This window comes from Arvicola amphibius, chromosome 7 (genome assembly GCF_903992535.2).
Source record: "Arvicola amphibius chromosome 7, mArvAmp1.2, whole genome shotgun sequence".
Classification (NCBI taxonomy): Eukaryota; Metazoa; Chordata; class Mammalia; order Rodentia; family Cricetidae; genus Arvicola; species Arvicola amphibius.
The window spans coordinates 70,082,139-70,102,032 of record NC_052053.1 but is presented as its reverse complement, the minus strand read 5'-3'; the positions used below and the strand labels follow the sequence as shown (position 1 = coordinate 70,102,032).

General features: G+C 41.4%; 1 protein-coding gene across 2 annotated transcripts in view; it reads left to right on the top strand.

Moving 5' to 3' along the window:
- Rcor1 (REST corepressor 1) overlaps positions 1–18,940 on the top strand; it is a 95,765-nt gene extending 76,825 nt beyond the window's left edge. Inside the window, exons 7-13 of one of the 2 annotated variants that reach the window (XR_005286276.2) lie at positions 219–297; positions 2,231–2,425; positions 10,789–10,866; positions 11,048–11,105; positions 13,018–13,247; positions 14,946–15,042; positions 15,636–18,940. Coding sequence is in view for 1 of the 2 variants with exons in the window: in XM_038337742.2 (XP_038193670.1) it covers positions 219–297; positions 2,231–2,425; positions 10,789–10,866; positions 11,048–11,105; positions 13,018–13,247; positions 14,946–14,987 (682 nt within the window). In the remaining variant the exon portion in view is untranslated. Of the gene's footprint in view, positions 1–218; positions 298–2,230; positions 2,426–10,788; positions 10,867–11,047; positions 11,106–13,017; positions 13,248–14,945 lie in introns of both variants that reach the window. The other variant, XM_038337742.2, reaches the window with a different exon arrangement.
- Positions 18,941–19,894: the final 954 nt, after the last annotated feature.

The window sequence follows — 19,894 nt, the reverse complement described above, 5'->3', positions numbered from 1 at the left end:
TTTGTTTTGTTTTTGATTTGGTTCCTCTGTGTAGCCCTAGCTGTCCTGGAACTTGCTTTGTAGATCACTTAACCTCGAACTCAAGAGGTCTGCCCACCTCTGTCTCCCAAGTGCTAATATCAAAGGCGTGCACCACCTCACCTGACTATTTGCTATGTTTTTATGTGAAATAGAGTTACTACAGAATAAACTGTCAGTAATTTGTTCTTATCTTCCAGTGAGGATGAACTGGAAGAAACAAATGGAAGTAACCCCATTGACATTGAGATTGATCCAAACAAGGAAAGCAAAAAGGAGGTATATTTCTCCCTAATACTCACAGGCAGTAAATGTCATAACTAGTTCTACCAGTGTCTCCTGCCTCTTGTGTAGTAGTGTATTAAGTGCTGAGTCCAAAGGTTCACATGGAGCATTATAGATAGTAAGTTCTTGCTACTGTGAACAGTACTGAGTTAATGGGTCATATATCTAAATATTTGTACACTTTTTTCCATTAAAATAATTCCTGAAAGTTGAACTGTTGCCTCAATATATCCTATATGCATATTACAGCTTCTTTTTTTAAAATATTTATTTTATTCATTCATTCATTCATTCATTCATTCATTCATTTATTTATTGTGTATACAATATTCTGTCTGTCTGTATGCCTACACGCCAGAAGAGGGCACCAGACCCCATTACAGATGGTTGTGAGCCACCATGTGGTTGCTGGGAATCGAACTCAGGACCTTTGGAAGAGCAGGCAATGCTCTTAACCTCTGAGCCATCCCTCCAGCCCCCATATTACAGCTTCTTAAAGAAGACTCACTGAAGTAGGGTTCATGCTCCTTTATAGATGACGGGTCTTCTCAGGGAGTCACAGAAGTCCCTCAATAACATGGTCCTCGGTGCTAATAGAGTGAGGTTGTTTGGAGAGTGAAGTGTATTTGAGGTTCTGTTTTGTTTTGGTATATTGTTATTTGTTAGGTTTTTCAATAACACATTTTAAATGAACAATTTTTTGTAATTTTGCCATACTTTGTAATTTTTTTACAAAGTAAAAAATTTTTTTAAGATTTATTTATTTATTATGTATACAGTATTCTCAGTGCTCTGTCTGCAGGCCAGAAGAGGGCACCAGACCCCATTACAGATGGTTGTGAGCCACCATGTGGTTGCTGGGAATTGAACTCAGGACCTTTGGAAGAGCAGATGGTGCTCCTAACCACTGAGCCATCTCTTCAGTTCTTGTAATTCTTTTTTATGTGGCACGAGTCTAACTGAAAAAGAAAATAGGTTAAATCTTAGTTTAAGTGTAAAATGTTATTAAAACACACGTGACCAAAAAGTAATCTTTATGAAATAGCGTAATGCTACATAGAATATAGTTTATTGCCTACTCATATTACTTATTATCACATATTTAAGGAATTTCTATTACCATCATTGTTTGATTATGTTTCATTATTTCATTTTAGTCTTTTAAAATATAAAGCAAAAGGTTTTCTAAGTGTTTGGCTTTATCCTTAAGTATTATCCCCCCACACACCTTTTTTTTGAGATAAGGTCTGCTATAATAACCCAGGTTGGCCCCAGCCTTAATATGTAACTGAGACTGACCTTGAACTTCTGATTCTCCTGCCTACCAAATGTTGAAATTACAGATGTGTCTCCACCATGCCCAAATTAAATTCTTATGTTTAAATAATGCCTGTAAGACAGTCCTTTTGTGACCAAGATTTTGTATTTTTTGTTACTGAAGGTTTTGTTATTAGAGAAAGCACTCAAAAATTAGCTCAATGATTTTAAAAATGAGAGCACATTTGTAGGGAAAATTATGTAAGTCAATCCAAAAGCTAAATTGTATATATCTTAATGGAAAGGTTAACAACCTCCCCTCCCCATCCTCCCACACCCACCATAGGTGATCTGTGTCATACAGTCTGCTTTGCTGGAGATCAGAGTACTCCCTTATCCGCATGTCATATAAACAACTACATGGTCACAAAGCTCATAAGAAAACACAATTGTTTTTTCTTTCCTTGTGTTGCTTATTATCAGAGGCCTGAAGTTAGAAAAGAGTGTTCCATGAAGTGAAGTGTTCACAGATAGCTTCCCCCTAGGGTGCTCAGATAAGAATGGTGATTGTTTTGGGTTGTTTGGGGCCATGTTAAAGACACACACTTACTACTATCCATTTGACATTTTTGTTTTTTAATTTCATTTATCAAATATGTATATCATACAGGTGCCCCCTACTGAGACAGTTCCTCAGATCAAAAAAGAAAAGCATAGTACACAAGCTAAAAATAGAGCAAAAAGGAAACCTCCAAAAGGAATGTTTCTTTCCCAAGAAGATGTGGAGGCTGTGTCTGCTAATGCTACTGCTGCAACCACGGTGCTGAGACAGCTGGACATGGAGCTGGTCTCCATCAAACGACAGGTACCTGCCAGCCTGGCGTGGTGAAAAGTTGGCTTGCACACTAGAATGTCCTCACTATTTATGCAGGCCTTCCAGTCTTAGAGATGTCAGAAGAACATTTCATTTCTCTTTTTTTAAAAAAATGTATGTTTACTAACATTAAGGGTGGTGAATATGCTGTGATATGTGTGGAAGTCAGAAGACAGCTTTGGGGGGTTATTCTCTGCTTCTGCCTTGTCATATAGACTGGGGATTGAACTCAGGTTGCCAGGCTCGTATGGCAACTGCTTTTACCTGCTGATCCTCTCTAAATGCATCACCAAGAACATTTTATTTTTAAGGATTTAGGCAAAAGATTTTGAGTACGGCCCTTCCCTTTTAAAAATTACTTTTAAATTGAGCTATTTTATAGAGAAATGCATATGGCATTTATATAAATTAAGTTAATTTATATAAATTAAGACAGTTACTGTGTGTGTATGTACACCAATGATTTTTACAGCATCAACCCACTCAATTAACCTGTCTGGGCCAGGATGTGGAACATTTTCTTCAGTACCCCTTCACCACTATTCTCCTCAGACCTGGGAAGCTCCATTGTGCCCCTCATTCCTGACCCACCTCCCAGGAGAGGACCACTTTTTTTTTTTTTTTTTTTTTTTTTTTTTTTTTTTTTTTTTTTTGGTTTTTCGAGACAGGGTTTCCCTGTAGTTTCTAGAGCCTGTCCTGGACCTGAGAGGACCACTCGTATAATTTTTTTGGGTTTTGTTTTGTTTCAAGGAAGGTTGGTTTGTTTTTGTTTTTGTTTTTTTTTATGTAGCTCTGGTTGTCCTAGATTCCACTTTGTAGACCAGGCTGCCCTCAAACTCAGAGATCTGCCTGCCTCTGCCTCCAAATGCTGGGATTAAAGGTTTATGCCACTAGTAAATGACTAGGTTGTGTGTTGTAGGAGGAGTGGTGGGCTGCTTCCCGCCGCCTGGCTAGCTTAACCCTGAAATAATTACACAGAAACTGTATTCATTTAAACATTGCCTTTTCTTCGCTAACTCTCGCATCTTGCTTTAACCCATATCTAGTAATCTGTGTATCATCATGGGGTCGTGGCTTACCGGGAAGATTGTCCATCTCAGGTTGGAGAATCATGACATCTGCCACACTTCCTTCTTACCAGCATCCAGTTCTGTCTACTCCACCCACCTAATTTTTGCTCTATCAAAAGGCCAAGGCAGTTTTTTTTATTCAACCAATGAAAGCAACATATAGAAAGAAGACCCTCCTACAGTGTGTACCAGTTACCTTGGTTTCCTCCCTCCCTCCCTCCCTCCCTCCCTCCCTCCCTCCCTCCCTCCCTCCCTCCCTCCTTCCCTTCCCTTCCCTTCCCTTCCCTTCCCTTCCCCTCCCCTCCCCTCCCCTCCCCTCTCCTTCCTTCCTTCCTTCCTTCCTTCCTTCCTTCCTTCCTTCCTTCCTTCCTTCCTTCCTTCCTTCCTTCCTTCCTTTCTGTTATTTTGTTGTTTTTTTTTTCCTTTTCCGGAGCTGAGGACAGAACCCAGGGAAGCACTAGAAAAGCGCTCACCACTGAGCTAAACCACCAACCCCCACTATTCTGAAGCCCAGAGTCTTGACTGAGGCTTGTAGTGCGGTCAATGGTAGAGCACTTGCTCAGTGTGTGGGGACCTTGGGTGTGGTTTCCACCATCATCAAAACCTTCACAGATTGTTTCAGTCCACGTCTTTACATTATCAAAGTAAACATAAGATAATTATTATTTTTATGGCTTTCTCTCAGTATGTAAGATGTGCCTGTGTTTTATAAAGCAGTTACTTTTGATCTATTCTTTTTCTTTGCTATGTAAATAGCCTACTAGCAATACATTATACTATGGTAAGCATTTGGGTTGTTTCTATTTGGGGCCATTACACAAACTATTATCGTGAATGTTGTGTATCTGGTGCATTATGCATGTGTCTCTGTAGAGCACATTTCTGTTGGATTCCCTAAGAGTAGAACTGACAGATCATATGTTCAGGGAAAATAGTCTTGTCAGTGTATATGTATTTTGGTTGTACCATACCAGCATTTCCCACCTACAGTACACTTTGGACTAACTTGTGTGTTACAGGTGAAAACTCCCTAACCTCTACTCACATGTACCACCTTCACCCTACTAGTTTGACAACAGAAACATCCCCGGGCATTGTTGAATCTCCTCAGGGTGACACAGTTGTCTCTGTTGATAATGGCGGTTCTACATTGTTGCAACCAGTTGTCTTTAAATTGTGGCTTTTCTCCTGTGCATTGTGATGTGGTCTCCTTGGGCTTTGTTGACATGTTTAGCTTGTTATTGGTTGGCCCTTGGACTGTCTGCTTTTTATAGTATGTCTGTCCAGTCTTTGTCCTTGGTCTTTTACTGGACTGTTGATGTTTGAATGATTGAAGCTTCAAACTCACCATGTTTCTGACTCTGCCTCTATATTTCCTTATTGATTTTTTTTCAGTTGTGGGTTGTTTTCTACCTATCTCATTAGATCATTTACCACTCTGTGTCCCTGTCCGTCCACTCTCTTAATGGCATTTTCTGAAATTCATTAGTACAGTTCTCAGTTTTTCCTCTCAGGTTGGTAGTTTTAAGTCCTGGTCGAAACCTTCCCCAGGGACTGGAGAGCTGACTCCAGGGGTTAAGAGCACTTGTTCTTACATAGGACATGAGTTTGATTTCCAGCACCAACAATGATAGTTAACAACCATCTGTAACTCCAGTTTCTGGGGAACCAGTAAATCAAGGGAATCTTCTGACCTTCACTGACACCAGGCACGTACAGGATGCAGAAACAGGTCAAACACCTACACAGGTAAAACAAAAATAAATCTTTTTAAAATGAACCTTTCCCCAGGTGGTGAAGATTTGTTGTATCCTCTTAGCATCATTGTTTCAGCTTTTGCATTTTGATTTCAGTCTTCTTAGAAATGTGTTCCTGGGTGTGGTGTTACATGTGAGTGTTTAAGTATGGGCATCTATTTCACAAGATCCTTTTTACTGAGAAGGCTTTTGTTTATTCCCTGCAGTGCAATGAGGCCTTTGTCTAAAGACAGACAGGTTGATTTTGTGTTCTTTGTTCTGTTCGTCCTTCACAAATGCATAGTGCCCTGATGTGTCTTTTCCAGATTTGTTTGTGTAGCAGTAAAGTTTCCTAGGTCTTAATTGTCCTTGGCCCTTTGTATTCCCATATTAAATTTGTATCACTTTTCGATTTTCATTAAAAAAAGGAATTCTACTAAAATTTTGATTGAGATTTTGTTAATAGCTATCAAATTAATATCTTTATTGGGTTTTCTGTTGAGTAGAGATGGTATGTCCCTCCACCTATTCACATCTTTAATTTTTTTATGTTGTGTCATTTTTGATGTGCAAGGCTTAGAATTATTCCAAGATATTTGGTACATTTTGGGGTATTCTTATAGAAGTTTTTTTTTGGTTGGAATGGGTTTGTGATAGGAGTTGTGCTGGAGATTTCACACAAAGGCAAGTACTCTACCACTAGCCATATAGCTGGTTCATAGATATTATTTTAAAATTATTTTTATGGTTATTTGTGCCTGCTATGTAGAAAGGGTTCATTACTTTAATCTGATTGCATAGTGGCATTTAAGTGGAAAAGTCAGCCTCACAATCTAGAATGGGCCTTTCCTTAGGGTTTCTTTCTTCCCCTTACCTTCTCTTCCTCCCTTCCCCTTCCTTTTTTTTCCTCCCTTCCCCTTCCCTTCTCCTCCTCTCTTCTTCTTCCCTTCTCTTCTTTTCCTCTTTCTCCCTCCACCTCTTGATTAGTTAAGAGTAATTGGAAACCAGCAGTCAAAGGTGGTCAGACCTTGCTGGTGGTCTCCAGGACATTGGAGTTGATAACTCAAGGAGGCACAAACCAGGGAGCCAGTCCTCATTCCATAGTGAGGAAGTTACAGCTCTGTAGCTTGCTGAAGAATTACTTAATCTTCCTAGAGAGCTCTTCAAATGGAGATTAATCTTTGAGGGCTGATTCTTGCCTTGTCAGTGTTGCTTGTCCTGGGAGAGCTCTGCTGAAACGCGGATCCAGTGGTGAGGGAAGAGGCTCTCCTCTGTTACTAGTTGTGCAGGAAAAAACATGCTTCGGTTTTTCTCAGCAGGGTCAAGGACAAGAGTGTTTTTAATTTGAACTAATTACTCAGGTTGGCACTGTGTAGAGGGAGGGCTTATAGCCTATCATGGTGGTGAGGAGGCAGGTGCTTAGCAGCCCTTCTAGAGTTAACATGACAGTTGACAGTCAGTCACAGGGATGGTTACTTTGGGAACCCTAAGTTCCCTGGTACATCAAGGAAACACTCACCTCAGAGAGAAAGAAAACCTGATTAGCATCAGTTCAAGGAGTCCCACTGTCAGGCTCTCATAGTTGCTATTGAATTTCTTCTATCCAGGGACAGTTAAGGTTCCAGGTTTTTTTTGTTGTTGTTGTTTTGTTTTTAAAGTCTGTCTCCTCTGAGAGTCTCAGCTTTTTGCTGTTGTTTCCTGTGAAAGCTACAGAAGCCATTTTGTAATGCTCGAATCTATATTCAGGGCAGTAAGGAAAGGAGCCAGAGGCAGGGGAAACAAAGGCTTCTCCCAGAAGCCAATCCCAGACAGCTGCTTGACAGCAGTCAAGCTCTTCTGGTGTCCAGAAACAGGACACCTTTGAAGATGGTGAGAACTGGGTGCAAAGTGTCAGCTTCCTCAATGGCTAAGCTTGTGGCAGGAATCTTCTTTGAGTGGAGAATGAATGATCTCACAGGAAAGAAGGGTCCCTGTGAACAAGATAAAGTTGAGGGCTGGAGAGATGGCTCAGTGGTTGGGAGCATTGCCTGCTCTTCCAAAGGTCCTGAGTTCAATTCCCGGCAACCTAATGGTGGCTCACAACCACCTGTAAAGAGGTCTGGTGCCCTCTTCTGGCCTACAGGCATACACACAGACAGAATATTGTATACATAATAAATAAATAAATATTTTAAAAAAAAAAAAAAGATAAAGTTGAAACAAATAGTACATTCACCTGGGAGGTACAAATAGGGCACTAGGTCAGCCACATGGGTTACTTTGCTTGTTTTCTCTTTAAATGCTACACACAGCCATATTCTGATTCTTTTTTTTCTTTTTCTCATTTTTTAAATTGATATTTATTGAGCTCTACATTTTTCTCTGTTTCCCTCCCTGCCTATCCCTCCCTTCATTCCTCTCCCAAGGTCCCCATGCTCCCAGTTTACTCAGAAGATCTTGTCTTTTTACTACTTTCAACTTTCCATGTAGATTAGATCTATGTAAGTCTCTCTTAGTGTCCTCATTGTTGTCTAAGTTCTCTGGGATTGTGATTTGTAGGCTGGCTTTCTTTGCTTTATATTTAAAAACCACCTATGATTAATCCCAGCACTCGGGAGGCAGAGGCAGGCGGATCTCTGTGAGTTCGAGACCAGCCTGGTCTACAAGAGCTAGTTCCAGGACAGGCTCTAAAGCTGCAGAGAAACCCTGTCTCGAAAAAAAAAAACAAAAACCTATGAGTGAGTACATGTGATAATTGTCTTTCTGTGTCTGGGTTACCTCTCTCAAAATAATGTTTTCTAGTTCCATCCATTTTCCTACAAAATTCAAGCTGTTGTTATTTTTTTTCTACTGTGTAGTACTCCATTGTGTAAATGTACCACAGTTTTCTTATCCATTCTTTGATTGAGGGACATTTAGGCTGTTTCCAGGTTCTGGCTATGACAAACAAAGCTGCTGTGAACATAGCTGAGCACATATCCTTTTGGCACAATTGAGCATCCTTTGGAAATATACCCAAAAGTGGTATTTATTACTGGGCCTTGAAGAAGGTTGTTTCCTAATTTTCTGAGAAATCACCACACTGACATCCAAAGGGATTGTACCAGCTTGCATTCCCACCAGCAATGCAGAAGTGTTCCCTTTTCCCCACAACCTCTCCAGCATAAGTTGTCATCAGTGTTTTTGATCTTGGCCATTCTTACAGGTGTAAGATGGCATCTCAGAGTTGTTTTGACTTGCATTTCTCTGATGACTAAGGATGTTGAACATTTCCTTAAGTGTCTTTCAGCCATTTTAGGTTCCTCTGTTGAGAGTTCTCTGTTTAGGTCTGTACTCCATTTTTTTTATTGGATTATGTGACCTTTTGGTGTCCAATTTCTTGAGTTCTTTGTATATTTTGGAGATCAGACCTCTGTCTGATGTGGGGTTACTGAAGATCTTTTCCCATTCTGTAGGCTGTCATTTTGTCTTGTTGACCATGTCCTTTGCAGTTTCAAGAGGTCCCATTTATTAATTGTTTCTCTCAGTGTCTGTGCTGCTGGGGTTCTATTTAGGAAGTGGTCTCCTGTGCCAATGTGTTCAAGTGTACTTCCCACCTTCTCTTCTATAAGGTTCAGTGTGGCTGGCTTTATGTTGAGGTCTTTGATCCATTTGGACTTGAGTTTTGTGCATGGTGATAGATATGGGTCTGTTTTCATTTTTCTACGTGTTGATATCCAGTTATGCCAGCACCACTTGTTAAATAAATATGCTTTCTTTTTTCCATTTGATATTTTTTGCTTCCTTGTCAAAGATCAGGTGTTCGAAGATGTGTGGATTGATATCTGGGTCTTCTATTCAGTTCCATTGGTCCTCCTGTCTATTCTTATGCCAAATCAAGGCTGTTTTCAGTACTGTCAGGGATTGTGATGCCTCCAGAAGTTCTTTTATTGTACAGATCTTTGAAGCATTTTCCTGGGATTTTGATGGGCATTGCGTTGAACATATTCTGATTCTTAACTTGGTTTCCTTTCCAGTTGACAAAATGTTAACAACTAACCTGTTTTATTCTGACTCTAAATCCTAGATTCCACCTCTCCACCCATCTCTGCTGATTTTTCTGAAGACAAGGTTTACTCTCTATCTCAGGCTGGCTTCCAACTCTTACTCTTAGTCCCAAACATGTTTTCCACAAGTGTGGGACCAGCCTGGGCTACAGAGCAAGACCCTGTCTCTAAAAACAATCTACCCCATAAACACTTGACAAAAATTAAATTTTAAAAGATAATGTGGGAACCAGATGTGTTCGTGCAGACCTTCATTTTTTAGCACTCAGGAGGTGGAGGTAGAAGTATCTCTTGAGTTTGAACCAGCCTTATCTACAGAATGAGTTTTCAGGCTTGCCAAGGCTACATAGCAAGACTCTGTCTTGAGAAAATAGGACAAATATACCAAAAAACAAAAAGGTAGGTATGTATGTGTGTGTAAGTGTAAAAGGCTGTTTAGCCTAGGTATCTGAGTTTCCCACAGCCTACATGACAGGGAGAGAAGCAGCTGCACAAAGTTGTCTCCTGACCTCCACATGTAAGCATGCTCACACACACACACACACATAATACTCACATACCAGAGTATTTTTGTTTTTGTTTTTTCAAGACAGGGTTTCTCTGTAGCTTTGGTGCCTCCTCCTGGAACTCACTCTGTAGACCAGGCTGGCCTCAAACTCACAGAGACCCACCTGCCTCTGCCTCCCAAGTGCTGGGATTAAAGGCGTGCGCCACCACTGCCCACCTAGTAATTTTTGAAAGAAAGAAAAAAATAAACAGGATAGGAAGCAGAGCCTGATGACATACACAGGCTTGTAATTCCCACTATTGCGGAGGCTGAGACATGTTCAAAGCCAGTCTAAAATACACCGCAAGTTCCAAGTTAGTCTAGGCAATTCAACAAGACTCTTGTCTTAAAAGTAAAAAAAGGGCTTCATGCATATGTGTGTTGTGTGTATTAGTGGTAGAGTAAGGCCTTGGGCAGTCTCCAGGGAGAGGCTGTGCCTTGCCTTTCCTACTCTGAAATCTCTCTTTGAGTTTGAATGTTGCTTTGCTGGTAAGATTTCTTTTTTAGTGAAAAAAAAATTATCTGCTGCTACTGGGTATCTTTGATGTTTTATTTATCAAAATCAACCTGTTCTTTCCTTGGCTTTCTTACTGCTTCTATGTTTTTTTTTTTTTTCTAAACAAAAGCTGTTAAAAGTCAGAGTTCCATTCTCTCACACAATGTGGAAATGTCCCATCCTTGAAGCTCCAGGGCAAAGGCATGCCCATTGCCTGTCCTATTCTGCTGTCTGTGGGAAAGTTACAGGAACATGGCTTGGTTCCTGTCCTTGTCTTTCTCTCCTTTCTCATGACTGGGCAGAAATAGAAAAACTAGGTATGCTGAGTAAGCAAAAATATAGGAAAAAAGATAATTTGTGAGAAGATAAAGATAGTACACTTAGTCAGTTAGGTTTGTGGGAATTTTGCCATTTTCCCCATCAAAGATATCTTTGCTAGTATTTTTTTTATTTTTAAAATGAAACTCTTTTCTCTCTTAGATTCAAAACATTAAGCAGACGAACAGTGCTCTTAAAGAAAAGCTTGATGGTGGAATAGAGCCGTACCGACTTCCAGAGGTAGGGTTGTTTATCTCAGAATATCGTGAGTTTTTGTGCTTGAAATTTTGAGTTTACATGTCTGTTTTGGAAAGATAGAGACAATTTTAGGAACCTAGTTTATATCAGAATCCAGGCACAAAAAATGTTCATTAAGCTGCCATAAAGATGCATGTAGTTGACAATCCATTTGGATATCTAGGTCATTCAGAAATGCAACGCGAGATGGACTACAGAAGAGCAGCTTCTCGCCGTTCAAGGTATGAGGGAGCTCTGCTACGCACATGGGATCTATGGTCAATGTAAGGGGAGTATTAAGTTCTGTTCTGTTCTCCCTTCACTCATGTGGAAGATTACAGTATCATAGCCATGTCTGTCTCCTAGATGTGTGACTTGCATGCATGTGTTATTGAGGATTGAGCCTAAGACTATGCTAGGCAGATGCTGTACCACTGTGAAACCTCCTCATTCTGTGTTTTTAATTTTTGAGACCAAGTCTTACCTTTTGCTCAGGCTGGTCTTGAACTCTAAATCCTCCAGTCTCAAACCCCCAAGTTACAAGCCTGTGTAACCCTTTCCCATTTTTAAAAATTAACCTGAGGGGCTGGAGAGATAGCTCAGAGGTTAAGAGCATTCCTGCTCTTCCAAAGGTCCTGAGTTCAACTCCCAGCAACCACATGGTGGCTTACAACCATCTGTAATGGGGTCTGGTGCCCTCTTCTGGCCTGCAGAAATACAGACAGAATATTGTACACATAATAAATAAATATTTGAAAAAAAAATTAACCTGAAAGCCACAGTTGTCTAGGAGTTTGAATGTATTATATTTTAGAATTGCTTATTGCAGTCTGAGTGGGTGAGTACACATCTCAAATGACATGAGTATTCGCTTTATTTATTTGTTTATTCATTTGTTTATTTTTGAATTTTCAAGATAGGGTTTCTCTGTGTAGCCTAAGTGTCCTGGAACTTGTAGACTAGACTGTCCTCCCAGTCACACACTCACAGAGATCTGTCTGCCTCTGCTCCTAAATTCTGTGATTAAAGGTGTGTGCCACCACTACTGGGTTTTTTTGTTTGTTTGTTTGGTTGGTTGGTTGGGGGTTTTTTTGAGACAGGGTTTCTCTGTAGCTTTAGAGCTTGTCCGTCCTGGAACTAGCTCTTGTAGACCAGGCTGGCCTTGAACTCACAGAGTGCTGGGATTAAAGACCTGCGCCACCACCGCCCGGTGGAGAATTAACATTTTAAGACAGGAAATATTTCTTAAACTTAGGATTCTGAAAAAGCAAAACAGAATGTCCACAGCCATGAGGCACTTGACTGGAACCTCAGGAATTTGTATGATAATAATGTGCTTTAAGAAAGGTTTCTTGGTGCTGAAAGATAGCTCAGTGGTTAAGAGCACTGGCTGCTCTTCCAAAGGTCCTGAGTTCAATTCCCAGCAACTACATGCTAGCTCACCACCATCTGTAATGAGATCTGATGCCCTCTTCTGGCCTGCAGGCATACATGCAGGCAAAACACTATACTTAATAACAAATAAATAAATCTTTTTTTTTTTTTTTTTTTTAATAAATTCACGGACAGGATTTTTACTAAACTTCTATGCTGTCGTCTTTAAGTTATCACTAAAGGTGATTGCTGTGCTTTTTGTGCTCCTGTAACATGCTAAGATAGTGTCTGTGGTTAAAAGCCTCTATGGTATGTTATTAGGATAAAGAGGTAAGCGGCAGTTGGGTTTTTTGTTTTGCTTTGGGGGATTCGGATTTTTTTTTTTTTTTTTTTTTTTTTTTTTTTGGTGGGCTTTAAGTAGCGAACGCAGGTCATCAGCAAGTGCTTTACACATTCAGCCATCTCACCAACCTGAGTTGTGGTCTTTAAAATGGCTAATAGCACTGGCTGCTCTTCAGAGGACCAAGGTTCAATTCCCAGGACCTACACGGCAGCTTATAACCATTTGTGACTTTAGTTCCAGAAGATCTGAAAACTCCTCTGGCCTCTGCAAACACAAGGGACATAAGTGGTACACAGATATACATGTGGGGAAAAACTCCCGTGTGTGTGTGTGTGTGTGTGTGTGTGTGTGTGTGTGTGTGTGTATAAACAAATTTAAAGATGGTTTTTCTCTTACACTAAAAGTTATTTTAAAATAATATTCTCTTCTGTCCTTAGCCATCAGGAAATATGGGCGAGATTTTCAGGCAATCTCAGATGTGATTGGGAACAAGTCAGTTGTTCAGGTGAAAAACTTTTTTGTAAATTATCGGCGCCGCTTCAACATAGATGAAGTTTTACAAGAATGGGAAGCAGAACATGGTAAAGACGAGACCAATGGACCCAGTAACCCGAAACCTGTCAAGTCCCCTGATAGCTCTGTCAAGATCCCCGAGGAAGAAGATGAGGTAAGTCTGGAAGGGGTGGTCTCCCTGCAGACCATGCTCAGGGCTGCTGAAATATATCACTCAGCAGCTTTTACTTATAAATGCAGCAGTGTGTATCCTAACTCAGGTAGCACATTACTGATGCCTGCAGATACCATAACTCCATTCTGGCTTCCTTCCACACTTATAGTAAAATTTAAAACCCTCAGGAAGTACTGAGTAGTGTCCTATAACTCAGGCAGGTCTTAAGTATTAGGCAATTGTTAGGGACTGCTGACCTTCTGGATGAGTCTGCATGCCCTTAGGAGCTCTTGAGGGATGTCCAGCAGCCACCTCCACCTTCCAGCTTTTGATGCTGTCCAGGATTGCTAGCTTAAGCTGGTAAAGACACTTCTGGGTCCTGTGGCTGCTGGGACTTCTGTGACGACTGGCATTGTGATTTTGGAGATGGTGACCATGATTTCGTCAGAACTGTCAGGAAGGAAGATGGCTCAGCCTAGAGACATCTGTCTACGTCCACTTCCTGTGTTAGGATTGCTTACCTGCTGCCTCTACCCACCCCAGGAGTAGGGCATTTACCCCTGTACATTTCTGCCTCCTCTCCTACAGAAGATGTACATGAAGCCAAGGCTAGACAGTCATTATAAACCTGGATTTGTTCACTAGTCCAATAACTTAACGATTGATTTACCTTTCTGGGGAAATTTACTTTCTCTGTCTTCCTTAAACCACTCAGGGGTGATTTGGAGTTGATTTGCTTATAATGTTTGTTTGCTCTGGCCTGGAGAGTACACTAACGAATACGTTGAAGGAAAGTGAGGTCACTTCCATGCAGGGCCTCAAGATGATTCTCTCTGTAAGGAAAGCATGCAACATAGCAACTTTTGAGAACTAGATTCTTGAGTACTTTCTACAATAAAGTCTGTATAGTGTGTGTGCAGAATCTACCTACACATTTCCAATATGAGCAGCACTCACTCTCAAGTTATGTTGGGGCAGCTGGCCCAATCCCTGCGTTCAGGGGCGTGGCTGCCCCAGCGGAGTAGCATTCCCCTTAAATAGGATCGGGGCGCCGGAAGGAGCCCCGTTCTTTGCTCTCCCCCCCGCGTACCTTCTGCTCCGCTGGACCCTTGGTTCTGTAAGTTCCCTTATCTCCCCTTGTATTAAAACTGAGTAATTATAAAAGGACTATCGTGGTTATTTCCTAACCCCTCCGACCGCTGGCAGCCGGCACAAAGTTATCCTGGTGTAGGGCCAGTCTAAGACCCAGGAAATAGAGCATCTAAGCAAAGTGAGGTATTTTCACCTTTAGCAGTAAGTTTTGCCTAAGTATTAACTGTTGCTTTAGAAACACATTAACTTCTCTAAATACCCTGGGTTCTTTCTTGTAGGAAACATTGAAAAGTCAGGGGCAAGAATGGCATGTAATTATTGCTAGAAATACCTGAGCAGCCATGTTTTCCAGGTACTGTGTTGACATGCCCCTTAGCTATTTTATCTAACCTTATAGAGAAAGCATCATTATTATACAGCCTCTGCAGATAGGGAAGCTCAGAAAGAGAAAAACTGGTCGAAGGTGGGCTAGCACTCCCCGCCCTGGGAGCATGAGTGCTTGCAGTGCAGGTTTGCTGAATATAGGCTGCTCTTGTTGGAGCACACCCGAGCTAGTGTGTACTGATTGCTGTTCTCACTCCTTTCTTTCTTTTTCTCCTCTTTCAGGCTGCTTCTGTCCTTGACGTAAGATATGCATCTGCCTCATGAAAACTGCTGGTAGCTTTGAACACTTGGTATGGACGACATGTTATCCAGATATCAGGTATTACAAGACATCACCTAGCCATCTGCATCACATCTCTGTGGACAAGCAGCTATTACCAAAAAAGGCATACACTTCCAGTCCTGTGCTACATCTGCCTTAATTCTTTGCTCGTTCCTCCATGTTGGCACGACTTCCCAGAGAGCTCCGTTGCATCTCATTCTGCCTAAGGGCTGGGGGACCCACGGCCTGCACACCTCCCACAAGTCTGGGACCTACCCTCCAGTTGGCTCCCCTGAGCCCCATCAGTGGCAGCTCTCCCAGTCAACAGCTTCAGAACAGGTAGTCTTGAAAGGCCCAGCTGTGTTCCTGCATGGCCTGCAGTTTCTACTTTGTGCATAGTGTAATTCTCAGAAGGCCCTGTAGGCCTTCTAGAAAATTTCTCCCCTTCTTTTGTGGGGCAGCCACCTAAGTAATATCATGCTTCTTTGGAAATCACAATCCATTGGCAGACCACATCATAACCTTTATCATACTAAGCTTCCTGATACAACTCCTGTTTTCCCTAAACAGAGGCAGAATTATGGTTTATAAATCAGGTGGCTCCTCCTCCTCTTTCTCCCTTAACTCTTTCCCTTTTCTCCCTTTCCAAGAGGTAAAAGCTCATTTGCAGCAACTGTCCTTGGACATTGTAGCTTAATGGGAACATGGACCTCAATGCTTTCTGCCTCCAACCTTCAGCATTGGAACCCCAGGATGTGGGTGCACCCCATCTCTTGATTCCCCAGCTACCACTATCATCCCCCAACTCGGAGAGATTTTGGTTCATATCACTGTACCTGGTGCTTGTACATTTGGAATTGGTGCCTTCTCCTTCTGGCAACCATGTTATCAATTGCTTTTCTGTTCAAGTGTCTTATTTAAAGTTTATTGCTTGCCAAAGATGACATCATTGAGGTGTAGCAGATGGGGAGAGCTTCTGCAGATTTGACTCAAAATGTCAGGTTAGCTCAGTAGAGGACATGAGGGGAGCTAGGATGGTTTTCTAGATGCTACACACCATTAGCTCTCGTTTTCTTGGTGTGCCTGGCCATTGTATGTCACTCCATGTGTCCTTTTGTGTCATTTGTGTACTAGTGTGATCACACACACACCGTCCCCTCTCTTTTAGCAGCAGATAGGACAGAAAAGTGATGGATGTGTTGCTTAGTGAGACCAAGATGAGAAGAAACAATCTACAGAGTGGTATGTGATGCCATCTGTTGAAAAATGACTGGGAACAAGCAAAGAGATTTTCAGAATCACTTTTGCTCTCTTACCAGACTGTGGGCTGCAGGGGGTTGAGGAGCAGCCGGTCAGACAGCATTCATGGCCAGTTGAGACTGCACTAACCATGTGGAAATATCTTGCGTTGTTGTTTGCAGTGTTTGAATATTTTTTCTGCTTTCAATACCAAAAAGAAAAAAAAAAGTAGATGCTTTAAGGTATGAACGGAATCCTTAAGAGTTTAAAATATGCAATTAAAATTCGATGTTTTTATTCCTAAGCACCTTCCTTTTTTTTTTTTAAAGTTAGCTGGTTTTCTCTTCAGAAAGAGGTTCAGCTATAGAAATCTAGATTGGGGGTGGGGTGTACATTCTTTCTGAAAAGTCTGGAGAAAGGTCATTCCAAAGGAAAGTACAGAGGGACTTTCTTCACCCTGTCCCACACCAGGTGCCCATTGGTCAAGAAGAGCCTGTGGAGCAGTGCCGAGGCACAGCCCACTGTCCTATGTAGGAACAGGTAACAGAGTAACACTAGTAACAAGTCAGCTTTTCTTTGTGTTTTTACCATAAACCTGCTGTGTAACAGAAAGGGGAAGGAAAACATGATGGGGTCAGACGTCAGCCTACACTTTGCATATCACTCACAGGGGACACTAAGGCACCTGATAAAGCCCTGCTCACCTAGCATTTTGCATGTCCTGTCTCCAGTGAGCAGAAGCAGTGTGGGTGGTTGCTACAATGGCTTTCTCGTTCTGCCAGTGGCTCTGTGTCTGTCTTTGTGCCCGGTCTACTTTCCTTAAGATTTGCTCTCAGCAGTGCTTAGACTTGATGATCCTTGGACAGTGTGGTAAGCAGAGCAGCTGAGCTAGGCACCAGGCACATTCTGTACTGTCTCCTCTTGGTTCTGAGCACTGATGGCCCCCAGCCGTGAAGTCAGGCATCAGAATGATTATGGTCAGAGGAGCTGGTTTTGGCTTTCTCTCCAAGGGAAAGAGGCATACCATTTTCATTTGACAAAGGGGAAGTGGTCTTTGCCTGGCTGCTGTTGGAATGGTCTTCATGTTTTAAATGTTTCATGACTCAGTCTGCAGTGATGTAAATCCAAGAAATCACTTAGCTTTCAAAGCTGAGGGCTCTGGTCTTGAACTGTGACTGTTCAGCATGTCAGAAATTAGGTGCATCAGCAGGTAAGGTTTGGACATGATGCCTGCTTCTGATGGAATGTCACTTAAGCTTTGTGTTCTTAAAAATTATCAATGTGAATGTCATAATTATATATTTTTGTGGGAAAATCTTCTAAATATAAGTTATTGTGCAAAATATAGTATCATGGACACAAATAATAGTCTAACTTTTAGTTTAGAGATCCCTAAAGATATAAACTGTATTGCATATGCATTAAAAGTTTGTTTTATTTAATTTTATGTAGACATGTAAAGTGTTTGGGTAATTCTTTTTGCTTATCCACTTTTTAAACACCCTGTTACTTGAATATTGTGTTGACTGGTCAGCAGCAGTGGTCAATTCTGTAACATAGCTCTTTAGCTGGGTTCCCCATGCCTCAGTTGTGCTGATCAGTGTAGTGGTGTCACAGTTAGGTGCTGTATCAGCAGGAGCAGAGGTTCGTGTAGCACTTCCACTGCCTCTTTGTTTGTCAAGACAGCTCCCTAAAAACGGCTTTTGACAGTTTTATAAGAACCACCCAATGATGGTCACAAACCTTAATCAACAAACAAAAGGAGAAAAGCTTAGTGTGGTGGACTAATTAAGCAGTTATTTTCTGTTATATACAGTTTTCTCAGTACCACACACCACTCTGAGTGAGTTCATTGTCACTTTAAAATTGCAACTATACCCTGCTTTTATCTTTCTGAATATCAGATGTACTATTGGTATAATTGCACACCAAAAATAAGCCCAACAGTGCATTACACTAACTGGATCCCTGCTTCCATGTAAGCAAAGGAAAGACAGAGCAGAGCCTGTCTTCCTCTCGTGTCTATCCTGTTTGTACACCTAGTGACCCAGGATTCTAGTTTTTAGCATCAAGTCAACTTTGCCTCAGATTGACTAAAGGCAGTTAGATCATCCGAGCCTAATGACCGTGTGCAATGCTCCTCCCGCCACTCCCTGGGTCTTTGCAGCTTCTCCTCACTGTAGTAAAGCACAATTGCAGGAACGTTACAATTCAGAAGGAAGGTCAGTAGAGTCTATGCATGTTGTAAAATAATGAGTGTTTACAGTCACCTTCTCTAAAATGAAAATTTATACTGGAGTGGATAGCATTCCATTATGTAGACTTAAAACTTTGCTAAGTGCTTTTTAGATTGCTTAAAAGTTTTTCAAAATTTTAAAAGATGTATAAGGTTAAGTTTGCAAATATAACGGAAATGCTGTATATCTTTTGGAGTGATAAAATTCATGTTAAAATTTTAAAGAAAATATGTTGTAATAATGCTGTTGTAAGTAATATTTCCATGTCTCTCTTTGCTTGTTTTCTAGTTCAGCACAGTCATTGTGGTGAATGTCCATAGCATTATAACTGCTTAGCCATTGGATTATAACATTTGTTAGTGGAGATTGGGAAATTTATTTGTGAAATTCTGCAGAATTCATTTTTCTATTTCCAATATTTGCTGAAGTTAAATAAAAATTTTCAAGCCATTGATGTAATAAAATATGAAACAAAACAATTTTCTGCATCCCCATGTTTACCTTACTACAGAGTCGAGTGTTTTCCTCACTTTCCAAGCAGGCCTTGGGTTTCTGATCGTATTATTGCCCCAGCACTAGACTCTGTGAGATAGACAGCTTGGGAGGTTGCCAGTGGCTATTTTGTGTGTGACTAGCTGATAGCGGCATCAAAGTGCAGTGCACATTTCATGAAGTTTTTAAGTGTTGCGGTATAAGAACAGAGATTGGGTAAGAGGAGGTTTTCCTCATTAACAGTTTTTCTTTTATCAGCTTGACCAGGCTTTGACCTATTCCTAGAGACTGGGCTCTGCATAGTCCCTGGTCTATGGCAGTGAAGAGGCAGACTACTCTCTTTTTGTTTCTGGTCAGCAGAGCGTAATCACTTCTGGTTCAGTACCTGCGCAGTGTGAGGAGTACTGGCAGCCTCTGTGGCCTTCCCTTTTCCAGCTAGAATAATGTGTTAATACGTTTTCTCTGCATTAACAAATACCTAAGGTAAATCAACTTGTGTAGGAAGGTTTCTTGGCCCACAGTTGCAAAGATTTTCTTTCACCCGTGACCATTTATTTTCCCTCCGATTTTTCGACAGTGTCTTGCTGTGTAGCCTGCTGGCCCTCTTCTTTTGACCAGTGGTAAGAGCAGGTAGCTCAGCATGGAAAGAACATACAGCAGAGTAAAGCCATTCACTTCCTGTCTGAAATGGGGTCAAGAAAGAGCAAAAAGGAAGACTAAAGGCCTGCACTCCCATAATCCCCTGTAAGATCCTAGTCCCCAGTGACCTAAAGACTTTTGCTAGGCCCCACCTTTCAAAGGTTCCTACCTCAAGCCGGGCGGTGGTGGCGCACGCCTTTAATCCCAGCACTCGGGAGGCAGAGGCAGGCGGATCTCTGTGAGTTCGAGGCCAGCCTGGTCTACAAGAGCTAGCTCCAGGACAGGCTCTAAAAAAAAAAAAA